General features: G+C 42.3%; 2 protein-coding genes across 7 annotated transcripts in view; both read left to right on the forward strand.

Annotated features, from left to right (window-relative positions):
- Positions 1–14,468, forward strand: part of ASPP (Ankyrin-repeat, SH3-domain, and Proline-rich-region containing Protein) — a 42,182-nt gene extending 27,714 nt beyond the window's left edge. For 2 of the 3 annotated variants that reach the window (XM_017177978.3, XM_070284081.1), the window contains exons 3-8: positions 7,536–7,803; positions 10,060–10,277; positions 10,530–12,628; positions 12,704–12,921; positions 13,216–13,418; positions 13,489–14,468. In XM_017177978.3, coding sequence (XP_017033467.1) covers positions 7,536–7,803; positions 10,060–10,277; positions 10,530–12,628; positions 12,704–12,921; positions 13,216–13,418; positions 13,489–13,533 — 3,051 coding nt within the window. In that variant the 3' untranslated portion in view covers positions 13,534–14,468. Of the gene's footprint in view, positions 1–7,045; positions 7,244–7,535; positions 7,804–10,059; positions 10,278–10,529; positions 12,629–12,703; positions 12,922–13,215; positions 13,419–13,488 lie in introns of those variants that run through there. The other variant, XM_017177977.3, reaches the window with a different exon arrangement.
- A 100-nt stretch (positions 14,469–14,568) lies between these two features.
- Ugt49C1 (UDP-glycosyltransferase family 49 member C1) lies at positions 14,569–17,045 on the forward strand. 4 transcript variants are annotated; one of them, XM_017177672.3, is made up of 6 exons: positions 14,569–14,678; positions 14,954–15,158; positions 15,217–15,375; positions 15,458–15,919; positions 15,975–16,456; positions 16,522–17,045. In XM_017177672.3, the coding sequence occupies exons 2-6, from the start codon at positions 15,056–15,058 to the stop codon at positions 16,909–16,911; spliced, it is 1,596 nt and encodes a 531-aa protein (XP_017033161.1). In that variant the 5' UTR covers positions 14,569–14,678; positions 14,954–15,055; the 3' UTR covers positions 16,912–17,045. The 4 variants fall into 4 exon arrangements, with proteins under 4 accessions (XP_017033161.1, XP_017033157.1, XP_017033159.1 ...); XM_017177668.3 differs by having other exon boundaries at positions 14,582–14,737; XM_017177670.3 differs by having other exon boundaries at positions 14,582–14,737; positions 14,968–15,158.
- Positions 17,046–18,895: the final 1,850 nt, after the last annotated feature.

The raw sequence follows: 18,895 nt of genomic DNA on the forward strand, positions 1-18,895 counted from the left end.
TTCTCTCACTCCCCATATAGTTTTTTTTCCCTCGTCCTGACAGTCACTTAATTAACGCAAATTATTTGCAATGCCAATAAGCTGACGCAAATATATATTAGATCTGAGGTTTGAGGTTTTTATTATAAAGCCAAAGTGGGTTTTTCTTTTTGACAGGGTTTGAGTGCCCTACCTGAATTTTTTATTGCTTTCAATGGGCGAAAAAGTCATTTTCACACACACACACAGAAAATTCCACATCCAATATATCCGGAAAGTTCTCTCACTTTGCGGCCCCTGAAAAGTATGCAATCGAATCGAGTTGCTTCACTGCGAAATACTTTATTGGATTTTCCTCTCCTTTTCCAAGGAAAAATGCCTTGTAAATGGGTTCATGCTGGGTCTTTACAGCCAAGGCGAGAGTCTAAGCCTCAATTATTCAATTTGTCATGGTGACTTTCGGCCTTGATGGTAGATTTTTTGGGGCCGAAAGCGTTTTTAATTAGGTTCGGTGTGGAAATGCAGTTAGATTTTGGTTAGTTAAAGTGTGTTTGCATATTTTTCTTTTAGTATTTTATATGTATATTTAATAATTTATTTATTAAATATTTTTAAACACAACTCTTCCTGTCAGAGGGAATTTCTTTTGTGAAAATTAAGAAGCCATATGGCTTGATTCTATTGATAGATTGCTGTTATTTGGCATAAAGTAAAAGCCAAAAAAAAATGTATAAATTCATCTACAAAATATCGAAGTAATTTGTAAATTTTTAAGAATTTTTCTCACTTTTTTTACGCTTTAAAAATTAGAATTACCAAGGTTTAAATTCTGTTTAACCCCTTAAAACTCATATAAACTATATCCAGGGTACTATATGTATATTCTAGGTACTTCCAAATTCGTTTCCCCTTTAATTCTCGCACATTTCTGTGACCTTGAACGCACTCGCAATTCGCTTCGTTATTTTTTCGCTCATTTGAAACAGGTCAGAGGCGGCTGCTCACGTGAAAAGTGACCCCCACAGGCAGCCGCCCCCAAAAAGACCTGCTGCTTTCCCCTTTGCTTTAATTACTCTTGCGGAAAATTGCTTCAACTCTCAACTTTGTTGAGTGTTAAGCATTTGCCACGAAACAAAAACGGAAAAAAAGAACGTGAAAAAAGCCGACACGGTCTTGGGACTCGAACTCGCAGTACGAATTACAACGCGTGCTTTGGCTCCAAACGGTGTGTGATGGTCTTTTACCCAAAAAAAAAAGAAAAAGAGAAAGAACCTAACTGGACCGCAACCGCAGCAGTCCGCCGGACATCACCAGTACGTCAAAATATTTTTGCCAGAGTGTGAGAAGTGCTAAGAGAGATTCGCGTGAGCGACGACTTAAGCCCCTCAGCAGCCCGTCGGAGACGTAGACCCTTGTGGGGGCTTCTCCTGGGGTCCCCTTTCCCATTCCCTGACATGAGTGTGCAAAACTTTTTGCCGGGGCCAAAAGCCACTCGCAACTGAAACCACTTGGAACAAACCGTTTGCCATGGACAGGAGCAGAAGGAGGAGCACCCGAAGTGCCACTAATGTCTGCTCCAGTAACTAACACGAAAAGTGAAGCTTGATTTTTCGGCCAGCCAAAGGCGAAGGATCCTTGTCGCATTTACCATATGTGTGCGGTTCCATGCACTATATATCCACACTATATAGAGTGTGTGTGAGTGGTGTGTGAGTGTGTCTGTTTATCAGGGCTGCAAAACTGTCACAGTCACCAATTGGTTGGGGTTTTGCGGTTCATATAGTGGTTTTGAATCACTGCCCTGTTTTTCTGGACAAACACAGTGAGGTTTTTATATGGAAAGGATAATTTTGTGAGGAGTTTTTTGTTTTTTGTATTTGTATTTCTGGCCTGAAAACCTGTGACAACTGTAAATTAGTTGGTTTTTGTGGTGAATTGTAGAGCTTTGTAAGGTTTATAATTAAAGAAGTCCTTTGTTTAACATGTAAATTAATATTTTTCAAGAGATAAAGGTTTAGACTTTGTTTTTCAATCGACTTGGCGAGCTTGTAGCCCTGAAATAAATACAAGTACACCTCAGTTTATACCTGTACAGGTATTTACATGTGAGAATGTGGATTGCTGGTGTGTTCCTGTCCCTGTCAGTGTCCGTGTTCGTGTCCATGTCCTTGTCTCGTTGTCGTCAGCGGGGCTCATTCGTCTCCCATCGGTGCACACAAATTGCCAAAGTTGCGGACATTTCCTCGCTATATATACGATATACTACATATAGTATAGGCAAAACTTTCACCTGTCCAACCCCCTGCTCCCCTGCGTTGCCCTGGCAACCTGCTGGAATTAATTAAAATACAAAATGGCCACAAAGGCTAAGAGAGATGGCGGACAGGCAATCCAATCCGTGACGGGATCAGGACCGGATGTGTGTGCGTCCTGTGCCCCCTAATCGCTCTCCGCTCGGCGTTGTGCACTGCGGCTGGCACTTGCCATCAAACAGGCTTCCGCAGTGCATATCCTGTTTGTAATCGATTTGGAAATAGTGCAGCAAGGACATTGTCCGGCCCAAAGAAGGAGGCGGAGGCGAAGGCGAAGAAAAAACACTGGGGAAATCCAAAGAGCTATTGCGACATGGCAGCCAAAGGAAGGAAAAGTGGAGCAGAAAAGGAAAAAATTAGCAATAAACGTAAACGCGCACGCGATGTCCTGCTTAGTCCTTAGTCCTCCGACTTTACTTCCCCTTCCACCTCTATATAACTGGTAACAGGAAAACAAAAAGAAAGAGTCGCCTGAAAAAGGGCTAAAATCAATAAAATGCTTGTTGCTCCAACGCCAAGTAGCAAAATACAGCAAACTCCTCGCTCACACACGAAAGTTCGGTGGCATTTATACAATGGCAAACGACTACGACGACGTCGCGACTTTTCCCCGACATCTTTCAATGTACAATTATATTGGTTGGCTTCTGCCACGCCCCTGCACGCGATCCGCCGCCACCGCCCTCTTATTCGTTTTTGTTCGAATAGAAAAGGGGTACTTCGTCGTCGCTGTGCAACATAAATAGTTGCGTTTTTGCCTCCCACTTCTAGCGGTGCAGTGAGAGAAATAGGGGGTTCATTTTGGGGAACAAATGTTGTAAAATATTTTATACTATTTACCAAGATTTGCTGTGTTGGTGTGAGTATTTTTATAATTTCTAAAACATGTTTAAAATGTATTTTTGCCCTAGTTAAGAGTGAATTTAGTTCCGAGTTCCTTTAAAGATATTTACCTTGATGAAAATATTTCTTATAGTTTAATTAATAAACAAAATAAACTAATTTAAAAAGGATATAGTTTATTTGTTTTCAATTTAGCAGATTCTTTTTCCCCTGTGTCTCACTTTTAGCGCTGTGCCAGCGAAAATGCTTGAAATTCCTATGACTGGGAGCGGATAGAGTGTCCTTCGTCGCCGATTCCTCTGCTGCTAGTCCTGCTGCTCCCAGTGCTCCCTTGTCCTGTGCCTTGTTCCCGCTGCTTAGCTTCGTCAGCGCCATAAATGGCTGCAAAAATGTAAATAGAGTCAAGGGAGAAGCAGGGGAGACGGAGTGGAGGACACAGAGCACATTGCTCGTTACATGCTGGGGATTCCAGCCAGCGAGCGAGTTATTATGACAAACTTTGTTAATTGGAAAATATTCCTCGAAAACGCTGGCTGCCGCCGCAACATTGAATTTACAGGATACATTCAGCGGCGTCCTTTCCTCGAGCCTTTTGGTTATGGTTTCTGTGGTCTTTCTCAATGCATTCGACAAGTTTCATCTGCGGCAAAGTTTGCTTTCGCTTTCGCTCTTGCTTTTGCTTTTTTGTTTCCTTGTTTTTTTTTATGTTTTTTTTTTGAGCAAATATTTGCGCAGATGGCATCGGTGGAAAGTAGATTAATTCATTACGCTGCCAGCAAGTTCGTTAAAACTATGGCTACATATATATATACTATATACTGAGCAACTTGGCCCTAAATACTCGTAGTTGCCAAAGTTGTGGGCTTGTGCCAGCGAGTTTTGACAAACCGCTTATGGCCAACTTTATGACAGCTGGCAATGGCAATGGCAATGTCGCCTTGAAAGATCAGTTAACGTGGACGTAAACGTAAACGTAAAGTCAACTCTGTCGGACGGACATTTGATGTCTCTGTTTTACATGTGATTTATGGCTGCGAAACGCGCTGTCCCGAGGACAAACATATGTCTCTGCTGCTGTTTATTTTTCTCTTCTTTTGGAGTATCATTACGCCGTAATGTTTCTCTTTTTTATATGCCACAGTGCCGGATATAATGTGACCCAGAATAAAGGGGGGCAATAAATTCGAGTACGACGAGGTGACTCCCTGCTCCAATGCAGTAGTCGATGGATGTCCCAGTCCCTGACTGTCCGTCCGATCATCTTGTGAGTCTCAAAACTGAAGCAGCTCTTGCCTGGGCAATCCATTGCAGTCCGCCATCATCGTGGTCCTCATCGCCATCATCAATTCGTCCCTGGCGATAAGGAGGTTGATGTTGATGTTGATGATGATGGTGACCCAAGCCAATTGTACTCTTGGCGAGGCCAGAACAAGTGCGAGCACTTGGCTGGTTAAGCTGCAAGGCAGGCAGAGAAAATATTATACATTTTAGGAATATTTATTATAATTTTGAAAGGGATAACCCAGATTTCTATATAATTTAAGCTAAAATACTTAATATTCAAGGTTAACTAAAAATTCAATTTATTATAAACATTTTTCTGTATAAAGTAGAGGAACATTAAGTACTTATTCTTTTAATTCCCTTATTAATTTCAATTTAATATATATATATATTTTATTTATCCTACAATTGCATTCCCTATTAAATGGTGAATCTATAATGATTCTCTTGATTCCTTGCAACCCTTTTATCCTCAGTGTTTTGGCGTGAAGTAGACAGGATACTCGATGGCCGACTGTGGGACGTGTGTCCATGGCCAATCCTCGTGACGGCATTTTATTGTTTGCTGTCGGTCTTTAGTCCTTCGAGTGTGTATTTATTGTGTACTACATAGTGGGAGAGTGGGGTGTGGGTTGGTCGGATGTGGGTTGGTACTCTTTCTCATTGGCCTGTGTGACTTGTGTCGTGTTAGGTCTAGAGATCCGCCGCTATCCGGTTTTCCATATTTTTTTTTCCAAGCGCCCCACCCAGAGTGGGGTCCGTATCCTTTATGTAATTGCAAGTGCCAGCGATTATGTACACGCAACTATGACTACTATGACTTTAACTGCTGGTCGTTGTTTTCAGTTCCAGAGTACGTGGAATATAGAAGCAATGATGTTTCATTTTGTGGTGGAAAAGCGGTTTAGTTATTGAAAAATGTAATTTTTAAAGTTTTTAAATAACTTCAAGTGCATGGAAATGTAAGAAATATATTTTCTGGAATTTTTAAAAAATAATTTCTAGATAAAAAGCTTAAGGCAACCCCTAAAAATGTTTAGAAAACCTTGAAAATATTCCCCAAAAATCATAATTTCTCTCTTTTTTATTTCTTAAATTTTTTCTGTCATCACTATGTTATATTTCGTAGTTCATCGAGTGTTGTTATTGTCACGGCTGTTTTGGGGCGGCCGCCCGTTGCCACTGACAACCAACAGCAACAACAACAACAAGAACAATACACACACCAAACAGGCGCACTTTGTACTCGGCAAACACTACATACAACAGTTGCCCCGAAAGGCAGAAAACCCAAAAGAGAACCCTGAACCCAGAACCCAGCGAAACCCCTCAAACCACCCTCGCACAACCACATGCAGGCGGGTCAGACGCCCACACACACTTGTGCACTTTTCCAACACCCACGCACAGAGGCACACACACATTTTGTGTGTGCTTTCAATCAGGCACTGAATTGAAAATCCATTAACGAGTACAAGGCGGAGGCACTGGCGCCAGCTGGCACCCACTGGCTGCCACTGGGTTTTCTCTTCACTTTCCCCTGGCTTCCTTCTCTTGTTCGATGGGGGGGAGCACGGTCCGCGGCTATATATTTTCTTGAACAATAAAAAAATAACACACAAATTTGGTGCTTCTGTTCCTGCTGTTGCTTGGCTGCTGCTTTGATGCCGTTGCTGCTGCTCCTGCTGCAGTCAAGGACACTATCGCACATTCCACTGAATGCACTTGCAACTAACAAAGGAGGAAGCAAAGAATGCACTTGAGGAAAATGGGGGTAGAAAGAATTTATTAAAAATAGTTTGAATAATTGAAATTAAATTACTTTCTTGTTAGAAAAAATATTCTAGGGGGATATTAATATACGTTTTATGAAAGTTTTCCTTGGACAATTAATTTTAATTAATTCTAAAAACAAGAAAGGAAGCTAACTTCGTCACCCCGAAGTTTGTATACCCTTCCTGTTTGCACCTGACTCAGAGGACCAAATTTGAATCTATCGTAAATAAGCCAAAAAATCATTAATTTCAAATCGGAAAACAGTTTTGTGTTAGTTTTTATTAGGTTAACAAATCTGCTTACTAAATTGAAAATTTTTAGAAATTCAAAATTTTGTTGATTTTTGCCAACTTTAATGATGTAACCCCTTACCAATTTTTCAAAAAAATGGCCAAAATTTTTTTTCCGCGGAAAAAGTCTAGAAAGAATCGCCTGTTGATGCTGGTCAAGAATATATATGATTTATGGGGTCGGAAATGATTCCTTCACTGATTTTCAAGCTTCTGACTGAAATTACAATACCCTTGCCCTTGCAGGGTATTATAATTAATTAGAACCTTTTTTTGGTATATTTCTAAGACTAAATGAATCGAAAAAATGCGCCAGAAAATAAACGCTTTATAAAATATTGACTAAATATTATATATATAATTAAAACAACACCTTAAACCAATTCCTTACATCAATTAGCAAATTAAAACAATAAGAAACGAAATGGTTTAAATTAATACACCTCCAAACGCTTGTCGGTTTCTCTCAGTGCATTAAACAAGAACCGAACCTCAACGAAAACCCCCCAAAAATTCAAATAAATCAAAGATAAATCAAAAACCAAAGTAAAGCGAAACTCAAAGAGCGCGTCGAAAATGTTGACCTGCGTGTGTCGACCCGTCTCCGGCAATCTGCCCAAGATGCCGCCCGCCTCGCTGATGCCGGTGCCCAGGTCGTCGTCATCATCCTCATCATCGACAGGCTCTACGAGCTCCTCCTCGGGCTCCTCCTCCTCCGTGCGCGGCGTGGTGGTGGTGACCTGCGAGCCCAAGCTGAATGTGAGTATCTTCTCCCGAGAAAATCCAATCTGCGAAGCAACAAAAAGCCGAAATTAGCTTAAGCATAACTTGATTTATGGCTGACCACGAACGTTGACAACTTTCCGTTTGACTTTTGAGTTGAGTTGAGTTTTCCATGGAGGTTAGGCTGTGGGTTTCGCTAGGATTATAAATTGTGAAAATTTCATTTGACACTTTTTGCACCCAACACACACAGACACACACTCACGCCTCCTTAATCGCAATCGTATAATCCTAATCCCCAATCCCTCGTTAATTCTCCACATTGCAGGTGCCCAGCAGGCTGACGTCAGCCGAACTGAGGGCGATGGCATTGAGACAGCAGCAGCAAATCGACAGCCAGCACCAGCTGCTGGCCACCAAGGAGCAGCGCCTGCGCTTCCTCAAGTCGCAGGAGGTGCGCAGCGCCGTTGCCAGTGCGGAGGGCGAACGGCTCCGTCGGCTAAGGGAGCGCGTGGAGGCACAGGAGTCCAAGTTGAGGCGCCTGAGAGCGTTGCGGGGTCAAGTGGACCTGCAGAAGACCTACAATGTCACGCTGAGTGAGTACACCTTTAGAAAAAAATTCTATAAAAAATATAAGAAATATTTTATCGCGATTTTTTTGAGGTTGATTAATGTGGGGAAAAGGGATTTATAAAGTTAAGCCAGGAGCTTAGGGTGGCTTTGAGTAGAAATGTTATTCAATTCGATTTGAACTTATAAATGATTTTTTTGGGTAAAGGAAATGTATTAGTTTTTAAGGACTTGGCTTTATAGGGAGCTCAATGAGCTTGAAATATATATTTTTAATTTGAAAATAGTTTATAGAACTTGAATTCTAATTAGGAATTTCTTAACATATCTTTTAATAATTATATTGAAGGGATTTAGTTGATTTAATATATAAATTAGTATTTATTTTAGTTTCTCATAAACTTTGGTGTTTTGTCTATTATTTGTTTTTATATTATTAACACTTTTTTTGTGTACTCTATATAATTTATTTATTTATTTCATTCCTTATTTCTCACAGTGTGGCATTCGCTTAATCAAATTAAATTGAGTACTCAGAAATTTGCATTTTAATAGCCGTCTAGCTAAATTTTAATACTTAATCAGGGAGGTGAAGGTCCTTGGACTAGATAAACAATATTATAAATTGATGTTATTTAATTTTGAAAATTAATTTAACACTATTAGAGTGTATTTTTGGCCAGAAACTATAAGAATTTCAAAGGCAAACTAAATATAAAACACACAAAGGGAAGAAAGGAATTCGGAAAGTCTTCTTGCCTTTGCCAAGATCTTTTTGGAATAATTAATTAATTTTTAAATAAACAATTAAGTAAGCTTTCCTTTAAGAATTGTGAGAATTTAAAGTGCAACTCTACAAACTGCATTACTGCAATTTTTCCAGCAGTGTACCTCAAGAGGGGTGCCAGCTGGGCTTCGAAGCCCGGATCCTTGTTCCCCAGGAGGGTTATTCCAAGGACAGTGGCAAAGTGCCGCCAAGTGCATCTGCTTGGGATATCCTATCCCGCGTCCTAAGCTTCCCCTAACCCCCCCTCCAATTGAGTTAAGCACCGTTGGCTGAGTGGAGAAGAGGGGTTCTCTGGGTGAATTAACATGTGTTAAAACCGTGTTGAGTGCTGCTGGCTGGCCTTTATCCTCGTCCCCTCTCTCTCTTTGCGTGTGTGAATTTAATTTATGTATGTGTGCCACTTTGTTGTCCTTTATGATTGCCTGTGGGCGGTGGTAGCGGTAACAACACCTCCTGAAAATGGCTAAGAAGATGTTGGCCCCACACACACACACTCGGGATACTATACAGGGGTATTATGTTAATGAGCTGGCGCCCTGTGTTGTGGCCGTAATTAGTTTGAACAGGCAACCCAAATCCAAATCGGAATCCACGAAAGGAAAGCGGCAGAAGGCGGGAGCAGGCAGGACCAGCAGGCGGTCGACGATTATAAAATAGTTAGTGCGGCTAACGAATGGATCGCCATAACGAGTTGATTAAGAGAGCAAGAGAGGGTGTTGGAAAACCTCTTGGAAAATGGCCACGCTTTGAATTAAGACTAAAATTATTTAATTGCGGGTTTTCCATGAGGAATACTTGGCCTCTTAAGAGGCATCCTTAATGAAACATAATAATCCTGAGCTTAGATAAATATTTACTTGGGCTTAAATGGGTTTTCTTAGGGATAATGAAAGGATTTTCATTTCTTATAAAAATAAACATATTTTTGTGTATATTAAATACTTTTAAATGAGAAACCATAGCCACAAATCATATATATTTACTATAAATATTTTTTAATTAATTTAAAATGAATTAAGAGAAGGGTTTCGAATATTATTATTCATCTTCTTATAAAGTTTAAAACATTTTTGTAGATAATTAAAGCCCATGAAGATAGATTACATTTTTATGCATGAAACCTTCACCTAAATTCCATAATTTCTTAAGTTTTCTCCTTTATTATCTCCAACTTAAAATTAAATTTAAACACACAAATTAAAACATGAAAAAATCTCTTCTTAAAATCAAACAAAAATCTCCGATTTCCTATTCCTATTTCAGTCATGTAACTCCCAAATAAATCTCAATAAGCCACAATTTATTGGCCTAAAAGGAAGTGGTCAACAAATGTGCACCATTCACTTTTATTACCTAATTTATATTTAATGGTTAATGGCCACCTATTAACCGGAAGCATGTTAAATGGCCAAATTAGGCGTAGTTTTTACGAAACTTACTTGATAATCTTGAATATAAAATAATTTACTATTTTTCTTACATTTATTTTCTTTAGGCAATGACTTGGACTCTATACGAGCCTTGTTTAGTGAGAAGGAAAAGGAGCTTAGCTTGGCGGTGGCCAAAGTGGAGGCTTTAACCCGCCAACTGGAGGAGCTAAGACGTGACCGCCGATGTCCAGTGAATCTACTGGCAGCCACAGGCAATGGCGTGGGCCAAGCCCTGCCACCGCAGGCTTCCCGCGAACTGGAGAAGCTGCGACGCGAATTGATGGTAAGTTGAGTGTATATAATATATATTATATAATATATAGTATTTATAATTTGTAGTACATAGTTTTTGCCTTTAATTGCATGCATTTCCCACAAGAATTCCACTTCGCTGGCTTAACTAATGAGCGTTGGTGGTTAGCGAGGGTGTTAAAACGTGCAATTAAAGGTGACTTAGATGTATAGCTTTAATTTAATATTAAATTGAACAAGTTTTAAAGTATTAATTTACATATTTTCTTAATTATTTTTGCAGTATCGCAACCAGCTGTCGCTGCAACAGGACGCCAGGTTGCACATGCAACGCGAGGCCTTGCAGCAAAGGCAGGCGGAGCTGCGCTCCGTGGACCAGCGCATCTACGAGCTGCAGACGCGCCTGCAGCGCAAGAAGCAGGCCAATACCCATCACCAGCAGCAGCAGCAGCACCAGCAACTCCAGCAGGTGCAGCAACAGCAACAACAACAGGTGCAACAACAGCAGCAGCAGCAGCAGTTGCATGTTCAGTCGGCACAATTGCTGGCGGCAGCAGCAGCAGCCTCAGCACAGCAGCAACAGCAACAACAACAGCAGCAGCAACATCAACAGCAGCAGCAACAAAAGCAGCAACAGACCTTGGCCTACCAGCAACCCGGACAAACTGGCAAACATGGCGGCGGAGTGGCCGCCTTGAAGCAGCAACTCCTCCAGAAACAGGTCAACCAGCTGGCAGCCGCTGCTGCTGCCGCTGCCGCTGGACGAGCACGTGGCAATGTGGCTGCCGTGGAGCCCTTCATCCACACGCCCCAAAAGTCGACCATCACCAGCACGGCAAGCTATCTTAGTGGCGGGATGAAGCATGCGGCGGCCACGGCCAATACCAACCAGCAGAACCAGCTCATCCAGGATCTGACGCATGTCAAGAACAGTGGTTTCTTTGCGGGATCCGTGCCCGTTTCCGTGCCAGTGCCAGTGCCCAGTTCCAGCAGTGAGAGTGATGAGTCCAAGCTGGCCAAGAAATCCAAGTCAGAGGCGGAGCTGCGCAAGCAGGCTCAAACCGAAGCCATGGATAGTACCACACATATCTATGCGGAGGTGGGACCCAAAAAGAGGGATAGAGAAGCGGCAGCAGCGGCGGCAGCAGCAGCAGCAGCAGCAGCTCAAGCAACAGCTGAGGCAGCAGCAACCACAGCAGCAGCGGCGGCAGCAACAGCCACATCCCCGCCAGCTTCAGCCAGCAAAATCCCGAAAAGCATCTCCTCCTCCAGCAGCTCAGCCTCCGCCTTGATCAGCAAGCTCAACCAGGCCACGGCCAAGGACAGCAGCCACCAGGATCAGCAGCAAAAGAAGAATGAGATTTCGGTGACCAGCGAAACCCTATCGGAGCGCAACACCCAGCAGCAGCTCACCGTGCACAGCATGCCCCTGGGAGCTGTGAGTAAATCCGTGGCCATGGCCGTCTCCAATGCCGCCTCCAAGCCTCTCCAAGTTCAAGTAAGCAACCTGGCAGTGCCGCCCCGCAAGCCCATCAGCAGTGTGGCGCCCACTTCGGTGTCCAGCGGTGGCAGCTCCATACCCAAGATGATAACCTACAGTCCCAAGGTGAACCGAGTGGCGCCCAATGTGGTGATGACGGATCCCAGGCCGGCGTTGCCACCCAAGCCCAGCAAGATGTCGCCCACCGAACAGCCCTCGCCAGTGGAGGTTACATCAACAGCCTCCACAGGAGCGGGAGCGGGAACTGGAACAACAGGAGGAGCTGGAGCTTCATCATCGTCGGGATCTAGCAAAACCCAAGCAGCCACCTTTGGCCTGCAATCCCTGAACATCAACGACAACTTGCCCATCAAGGCCAAACCGCTGACCATTCGCAAGCAGCCGCTGTTCGAGCAACCGCGTCTCAAGGCCGCCTCCAATGGCGGGCAGCCGAAGCAGCCAGCGCTTCTGCAGCTCCAGAGTCAAAGGAAATCGGAACCAGGAGCCATCAGACAGACAACAGAGGCCTTGAAGACGACAGCTTCGCCGGAAGCCTCGCCCCAGCACTCGCCCAGCAGCGGCGGTGAATCCAGTGCCGATGAAACAGATCGCATGGTGGCCCCAACGGCGGGTCAGCAGGAGGCCACCACATCCCCATCTGCCGGCAGCACTACAACCACAACGAGCAACATCAAGGAGCGAACTGGAACTGGCAACAAGCCCAAGCTGGCACGTCGCGTCAGCTTTGATCCCTTGGCCCTGCTCTTGGACGCCAGCTTGGAGGGTGAACTGGAGCTGGTAAAGAAGACGGCCATGCAGGTGGCGAATCCCAGTGCGGCCAACGATGAGGGCATCACTGCCCTCCACAATGCCATCTGTGCGGGACACTTTGACATTGTCAAGTAGGTGTCACTTTTAGTCTTAGTTTTCTTGAATTTCCTTTTGGTTTTCCCTTAATTAATCATTTTCTTGCTTAGATTCCTGGTGGAATTCGGTTGCGATGTGAATGCCCAGGACTCGGATGGCTGGACGCCACTGCATTGTGCCGCCAGCTGCAATAACCTGTCCATGGTCAAGTTCCTGGTGGAGAGCGGCGCCTGTCTGTTTGCCTCCACGCTCTCAGATCATGAAACGCCGGCGGAGAAGTGCGAGGAGGATGAGGAGGGCTTTGATGGCTGCTCGGAGTATCTTTATAGTAAGTGGGGGAGAGGAATGGGTTTAAGGATTTTCAATGAGGTTTACAGATGATGTCTGAGTGGATTTTCAGGAAAAGGGGTTCAAGCTAGAAGGGAGATTGGCTTCTAGAGAAGTTTTTCCACGAAATATTTATATTTTTATGGTAGTTCTTGGCCATATTAGGCTGCTTCCTCCTATGTTATCAGCTTAAAGGATAAACCTCCTTTAATTTGTTACCTTAAAATCAAAAAGCGTCTTTTAAACTTTGTAAAAATTCCCACTAATTCCTTGGTTTTCTTATATTTCCCCACAGGCATTCAGGAGAAGCTGGGCATCCTGCACAATGGCGACGTGTACTCCGTGTTCTCCTACGAGGCCCAAAACGGCGATGAGTTGTCCTTCCATGTGAATGAGCCGCTGATCGTGCTACGCAAGGGCGACGATGCCGAGAACGAGTGGTGGTGGGCCCGCAATGCCAGCGGCGAGGAGGGCTACGTGCCCCGGAACCTCCTAGGGGTGAGTCCAACAAATAGCTCCACGTACTCGTCCTGCAACGAACTCCTTTTCTCTCTTTCTCTTTTCACAGCTGTACCCACGTGTGCCGCCGCAGTCACCGCACTTCAGCGATTAGCAGTTAATACGCTTCACCATTCTGAAGCGCAAGGCCGGGAGACTCATCCAGAAGCGTTACATATCCAAGTACATCTAGGAAGCTGAAGATTCTGAGCACGTGCCGCTGCCGCAGGAGTCATTGGGGAATTATTTATCACAGCTCGAAATGTTTTCTTTTTGTTTACTTTTTGTTTTGGGAAAAGCAACACAAAGGGATGCGAAAGCTGGTAAAAGTCAGAGGAGCTGCGCCCATATGCTCAACCATATGGAATGGCACCAACTGCAGCAGCTTCCGGCTTGGCCATTTATCTCGACGACTGGCCCCAATTAGCAGGCACAGAGTTACACACAAACACACTGGACGAACAGGACCACATATCCACCACCTCCCCCTGCATATGTACAACCGCAAATTGAATTTCACTTAAGCTCCTTAGCTTTAAGGCCTAGACTAATGCCAATAACTCACCATCAGCCGCCTGCTCGCCACACAAGAAACTTCACCTTCGAGCTGGGAAAAAGCTTTGAAATTGAAAAGCGAGAAAAGCAAGAAAAGCGAGAAAAGCCATCGAAGGAGTTTTGTTAATTGCATATATCAAGTTAGCACTTAAAAGCCTAATTGAACTCGAACCAAGTTCAGTAAACATTTAATGGTAAAGCGAATACGAAGACATAACGAATCGAATGTGATTTTTGTATAAAGACGAGAATAATTTAAACAATTTGTATCGAATATATATGGAGGGTTCGCATTATTAGGTTATACTAATTAATTTTATTTTAAAATTAACTCTAATATTATCTTTAACTCTAATTTAACTTAATTACACTTAATGTAACAATCGATTGCTTAATTCCTAGCTCTTAAGGACCAAGCCCCACACACCCCCACTACTTAAAATGCAACAAAATACGTTTGAAAAATGAAAATAAAACAATTAAGAAAGCTTGAGAGATGGAGAGTGTTTGATTTATTTCCTGGGATTGTATCTCATTACAGCATAGGAACGCAGCTTAAAACTGCAATCGAACTGCAGCTCGTGTTCAGTATTCAATTGCGGGTTCCAGCAGTAGGAACTGGGAATTCTCTGAGAATTCTCCGCCGTTTTCCGAGTGAAAAAGCTTTTCCGGCACGCGAACATCAATTAAATTTGAGTCTATATTGTAAATGCTGATTACGTGACTTTCGAAGGCGTTTTACATATTAATAAATCTTTGTAAAAGTAAACAATTTGTATTCGATGAATGTTTACAATGTCAACTGATGATAACAATATATAAAATGGATTAGGGAGTTATGACACTGCATTTGTTTTGACATAAGCAGCATAAGTCATCAGTGGATTAGCTTTTGTGGATCTTAAGCCATCTACTCCGCAGTTATTTTGGCAAAAGATCAAGAACCAGAACGAAGGACTCTCTTAATAAACAAGAAAAAGCTTTTATCTTTCAGCTAACAACCTTCAGCGGAGAAAGAAGTTCAACTTAGAGAAAATATAAAAAATATTGAAGACTTTACATAAAATTTAAATATTAAAACAATGAAATTTCGCCTGTTATGGGGAATCCTCTTAGTTGGGGCCTTCTATTCCCAGCTAGAATTAGTAGAAGGAGCCAAGATTCTGGCAGTGTACGCCTTTCCAGGTAAGAATTTCCCTAACTATATTACATCTTTATGATCCTATGTGTGTTCCTGGCCCAGGCAAATCCCATTTCATGATGCACACGGCCTTGATGAGAGAACTCGTTGAAAGTGGCCATCAGGTGACCATGATCACGGCCTTCTCTCTGCAGAAAGAACATCTGGGCAGTAATTATACGGAAATCTTGATCGAACCGGTCTATGATTTCTGGCACGATGGTGAGTGTAAAAAATGAAACATCAAATCCATGAGATCAGCCGTACTCATCCATCATCATTAACTCGGAATATGCCAATCCAGTCAAGCTGAACTTTGGAGCCCAACACCTGTTCGAGCTAACACGCATGACCAACTATGACTTTCTAAAGATGCTCGAGATCATAGGTCTAAAGACCACGGAACATGCTCTCAAGCAGCCCAAGGTTCAGGCTCTCATCCATGCCAAAAAAATAGAGGGGGTCTTTGATCTTCTCTTGGCGGAGCAATTCTACCAGGAAGCCTTCTTGGCTTTGGCCAAGATCTACAAGATACCCGTGGTCACCACGAGCACCTTGGGCTACGAGAATCACATGAGCCAGATGATGGGTCTGATCACGCCTTGGTCCTTTGTCCCACATGGATTCATGCCCTTCACGGATCGCATGAGTTTCCTGGAGAGAGTGAAGAACTCGTATGCCTCACTCTACGAGGATTTGGACAGGCTGCTCAATTACTTTCCCAAAATGGATGCGGTGACAAGGGAATTCTTTGGCTCCGTCTTAGGTGAGCATAAAACAGAAGCTTCTCTCCAGAGACTCATCATCCGTGTTCCTTACAGCTGAGGTGCCAAAAGTCAAGGACATGGAGCGTCAAATCTCGGTGATGCTGCTCAACAGTCACGCACCGCTGACCACGGCACGTCCAACGGTGGATGCCATGGTGCCAGTGGGTGGCATGCATTTATATCCTCCCAAGGCTCTTCCCCAGGACATGCAGACCTTTTTGGACGGAGCTGGCGAGGCGGGTGCCATCTACTTCAGTCTGGGCAGCAATGTTCAGAGCAAGGACATGCCGCCGGAGATGATGCGCCTGTTTCTGCGGGTCTTTGGTTCTCTCCAGCAGCGGGTTCTTTGGAAATTCGAGGACGAGAGCATTGGACAGCTGCCTGAAAATGTGATGGTGCGCAAGTGGCTGCCCCAGGCGGATATTCTGGCCCATCGCCACGTCAAGGTTTTCATCACGCACGGCGGCCTCTTCGGCACTCAGGAGGGTGTCCACTATGCGGTTCCCATGCTGGGGATTCCCTTCTACTGTGACCAGGTGAGAGGACTCACAACTTATAATCAGGATAATCGAAAAACTTGACTTTCTTTCCTATTGTCCAGCACTTGAACATGAATAAGGCCGTTCTGGGCGGTTATGCCATCAGTCTGCATTTCCAGTCCATCACCGAGGAGATCCTAAGGCACTCCCTTCTCCAACTCATCCATAATGCCACCTACAAGGAGAACATTCAGCGAGTGTCAAACATCTTCAGGGATAGACAGCAGCCGCCACGACGAACCGCTGTCTACTGGATCGAGTATGTCATCCGGCATGGAGGAGCTCCGCACATGCGATCTGCTGGCCTGGACCTTAACTGGTTCCAGTTCTATTTGCTGGATGTTATTGCCTTTGCTGTAGTCATTATAGTTGTTGGAATCCTGGCCATTTGGCTGGCCATTCGACTGTTGATGGGCAGCGACAAGAAGCACAGGAAAACTAAGAAAAATTAGTAGATTTTGAGATGTTTTTAATAAAATTCCATTAACTAGAAACCCAAAAAGAAAGAATGCTTACTTCGGAAAGCCGAATGGGATAAAAAGACCCAATTTATAATCGATCAAAATATATATAATTGATTATAAAATATTAAATAATTGTATATAAATAAGTTAGACTTTTAGTTTAGCTTTCACCGGATTTTTGGGATTTTTATTCCCTTAAATAAAAGCATTATTTAAATCAATATTTTTTTTATTCGATAAATTAAAGTTTAAACAAGAAAGGAAGCTAACTTCGGCACGCCGAAGTTTGTATGCCCTTGCAGATATTATTTTATTACATTTTAACTATACTTATTATGTTTACAGTTTGATAGTTACAGTTACATTCCTAGCTTTTCATTTTCTCAACATCTACCGATCGCTTCTATGGCAGCTATATGATATAGTTGTCCGATTTTCATAAAATTTATACCAAAATTATAAAATAATAACAAAAGCTTATATATATATTTTCGTACTTATTTTATTGAGTAAGGCATGGGGTTTATATAGGTGTTATTGGGTCAAAGATTAACTTTGGATTAACTTTGAGAGTATATTATATTTGATAAACAAGAAGATAAGCTTTGGCATATCTTTCAATGCAGCCCAAAAGATGTGCCACTATTGCTTATTTTTTAAGAGCATACTTTCAGTCAGATGTATGATAAATCATATATATTCTTGATCAGTATTAACAGGCGAATCTTACTAGACTTGTTTTGCAGAAAAAAAATTTTGATCTTATTTTTTCAAAATTCTATAAGGGGTTGCATCATTAAATTGGCCAAAAATTGATAAAAATTTTGATATCCCAAAAGGTAAAATTTAGTATGCAGTTTTGTTAACCTAGAAAAAACTAGCACAGAAAAGCTTTCCGAACTGATTTCGATGTTTTATTGGCTTAATTATGATTTTTATACCCTTGCAGGGTATAATTATAATTTCAGTCAGAAGTTTGCAACGCAGTGATGGAGACCTTTCCAACCCTATAAAGTAATTTTATATAATTTTAGGATTGTCAGAGATGAAGCTGGAGGAGCGAGCAGATGGCTGGACAGACCTCAACCGGATGGCAGTAGAGGACGGTGATCGGATCTTGGCTCCGGGCTATATGAAAGCCTGCAGAAGGCGTAAATAATTCAAATATTTATAAATACAATTTAAATATGTAAATGTAATTGATGGAACACACAAATATGAATCAATAAAAGATGGTGAATTCAATGTGCAATCGTTTGGTAAAGGCGGCATTTATTTGGGATCGTTTGGGGAAAAATATAATTATTTTGAAAGCCAAATCTAAATTTTTAAATTTTTTTTCTTAATTTTAAACATTTGTTTCGGATGTTTTACAATTTTTCTAAATTACAAATTTTTGTTTCTAAATATTTAAAACGTTTCTGAATTCTTAAAATTTTGTCTGAATTTTTAAAATTTTTTTTCAGTTTTTTTTTATTTTTTAGAATTTTTTTTAGAATTTGTTAAATTTTTTTAAATGTTGTAACTGCCAAATTTGAATTTGAATTTAACTGTCAAATTTGAATTAAACGACGATCAGTTTCAGTGTGCCCAGGTGCAGTTGTAAAATATCACCTAAATATAGATTCAAAAGGTTTGAGTCTCCGCTAACGTGCGCCGGCTCCTAAATGGTTTGAAACTTGGACTTTTTATAACAGTTTATACCAGTTTTCAGTCGCTTGCTGCTGATTTCTGTTCGCCTGGTACCCCAATTTGGGAAACGGGCAATTTGCATGGAAATGTTCGGAGATTTGGATGGGCTGCTGTAGGGATGTTGTTGTAAAAAGGTTGTTGTTGCCATAAGCTGTTGTTGTCGGCAACAAATACATAGGTATAAATGCATAGAATGAAATATAACAGTTTATACCAATTATTATTTTTGCCCAATAGTTTTTATAACAGTTTATACCAGTTTCCAGTTGCTTGCTGCTGG

This window comes from Drosophila kikkawai, chromosome 2R (assembly GCF_030179895.1).
Source record: "Drosophila kikkawai strain 14028-0561.14 chromosome 2R, DkikHiC1v2, whole genome shotgun sequence".
Taxonomy (NCBI): Eukaryota; Metazoa; Arthropoda; class Insecta; order Diptera; family Drosophilidae; genus Drosophila; species Drosophila kikkawai.

Excerpts from the sequence above, each read along its gene's own strand:
- Ugt49C1 (XM_017177672.3), top strand. The coding sequence starts at position 15,056 with ATGAAATTTCGCCTGTTATGGGGAATCCTCTTAGTTGGGGCCTTCTAT. Across the intron at positions 15,376-15,457 it reads CTATGATTTCTGGCACGATG|TCAAGCTGAACTTTGGAGCC; the intron begins GTGAGTGTAAAA and ends ATGCCAATCCAG. Across the intron at positions 15,920-15,974 it reads ATTCTTTGGCTCCGTCTTAG|CTGAGGTGCCAAAAGTCAAG; the intron begins GTGAGCATAAAA and ends TGTTCCTTACAG.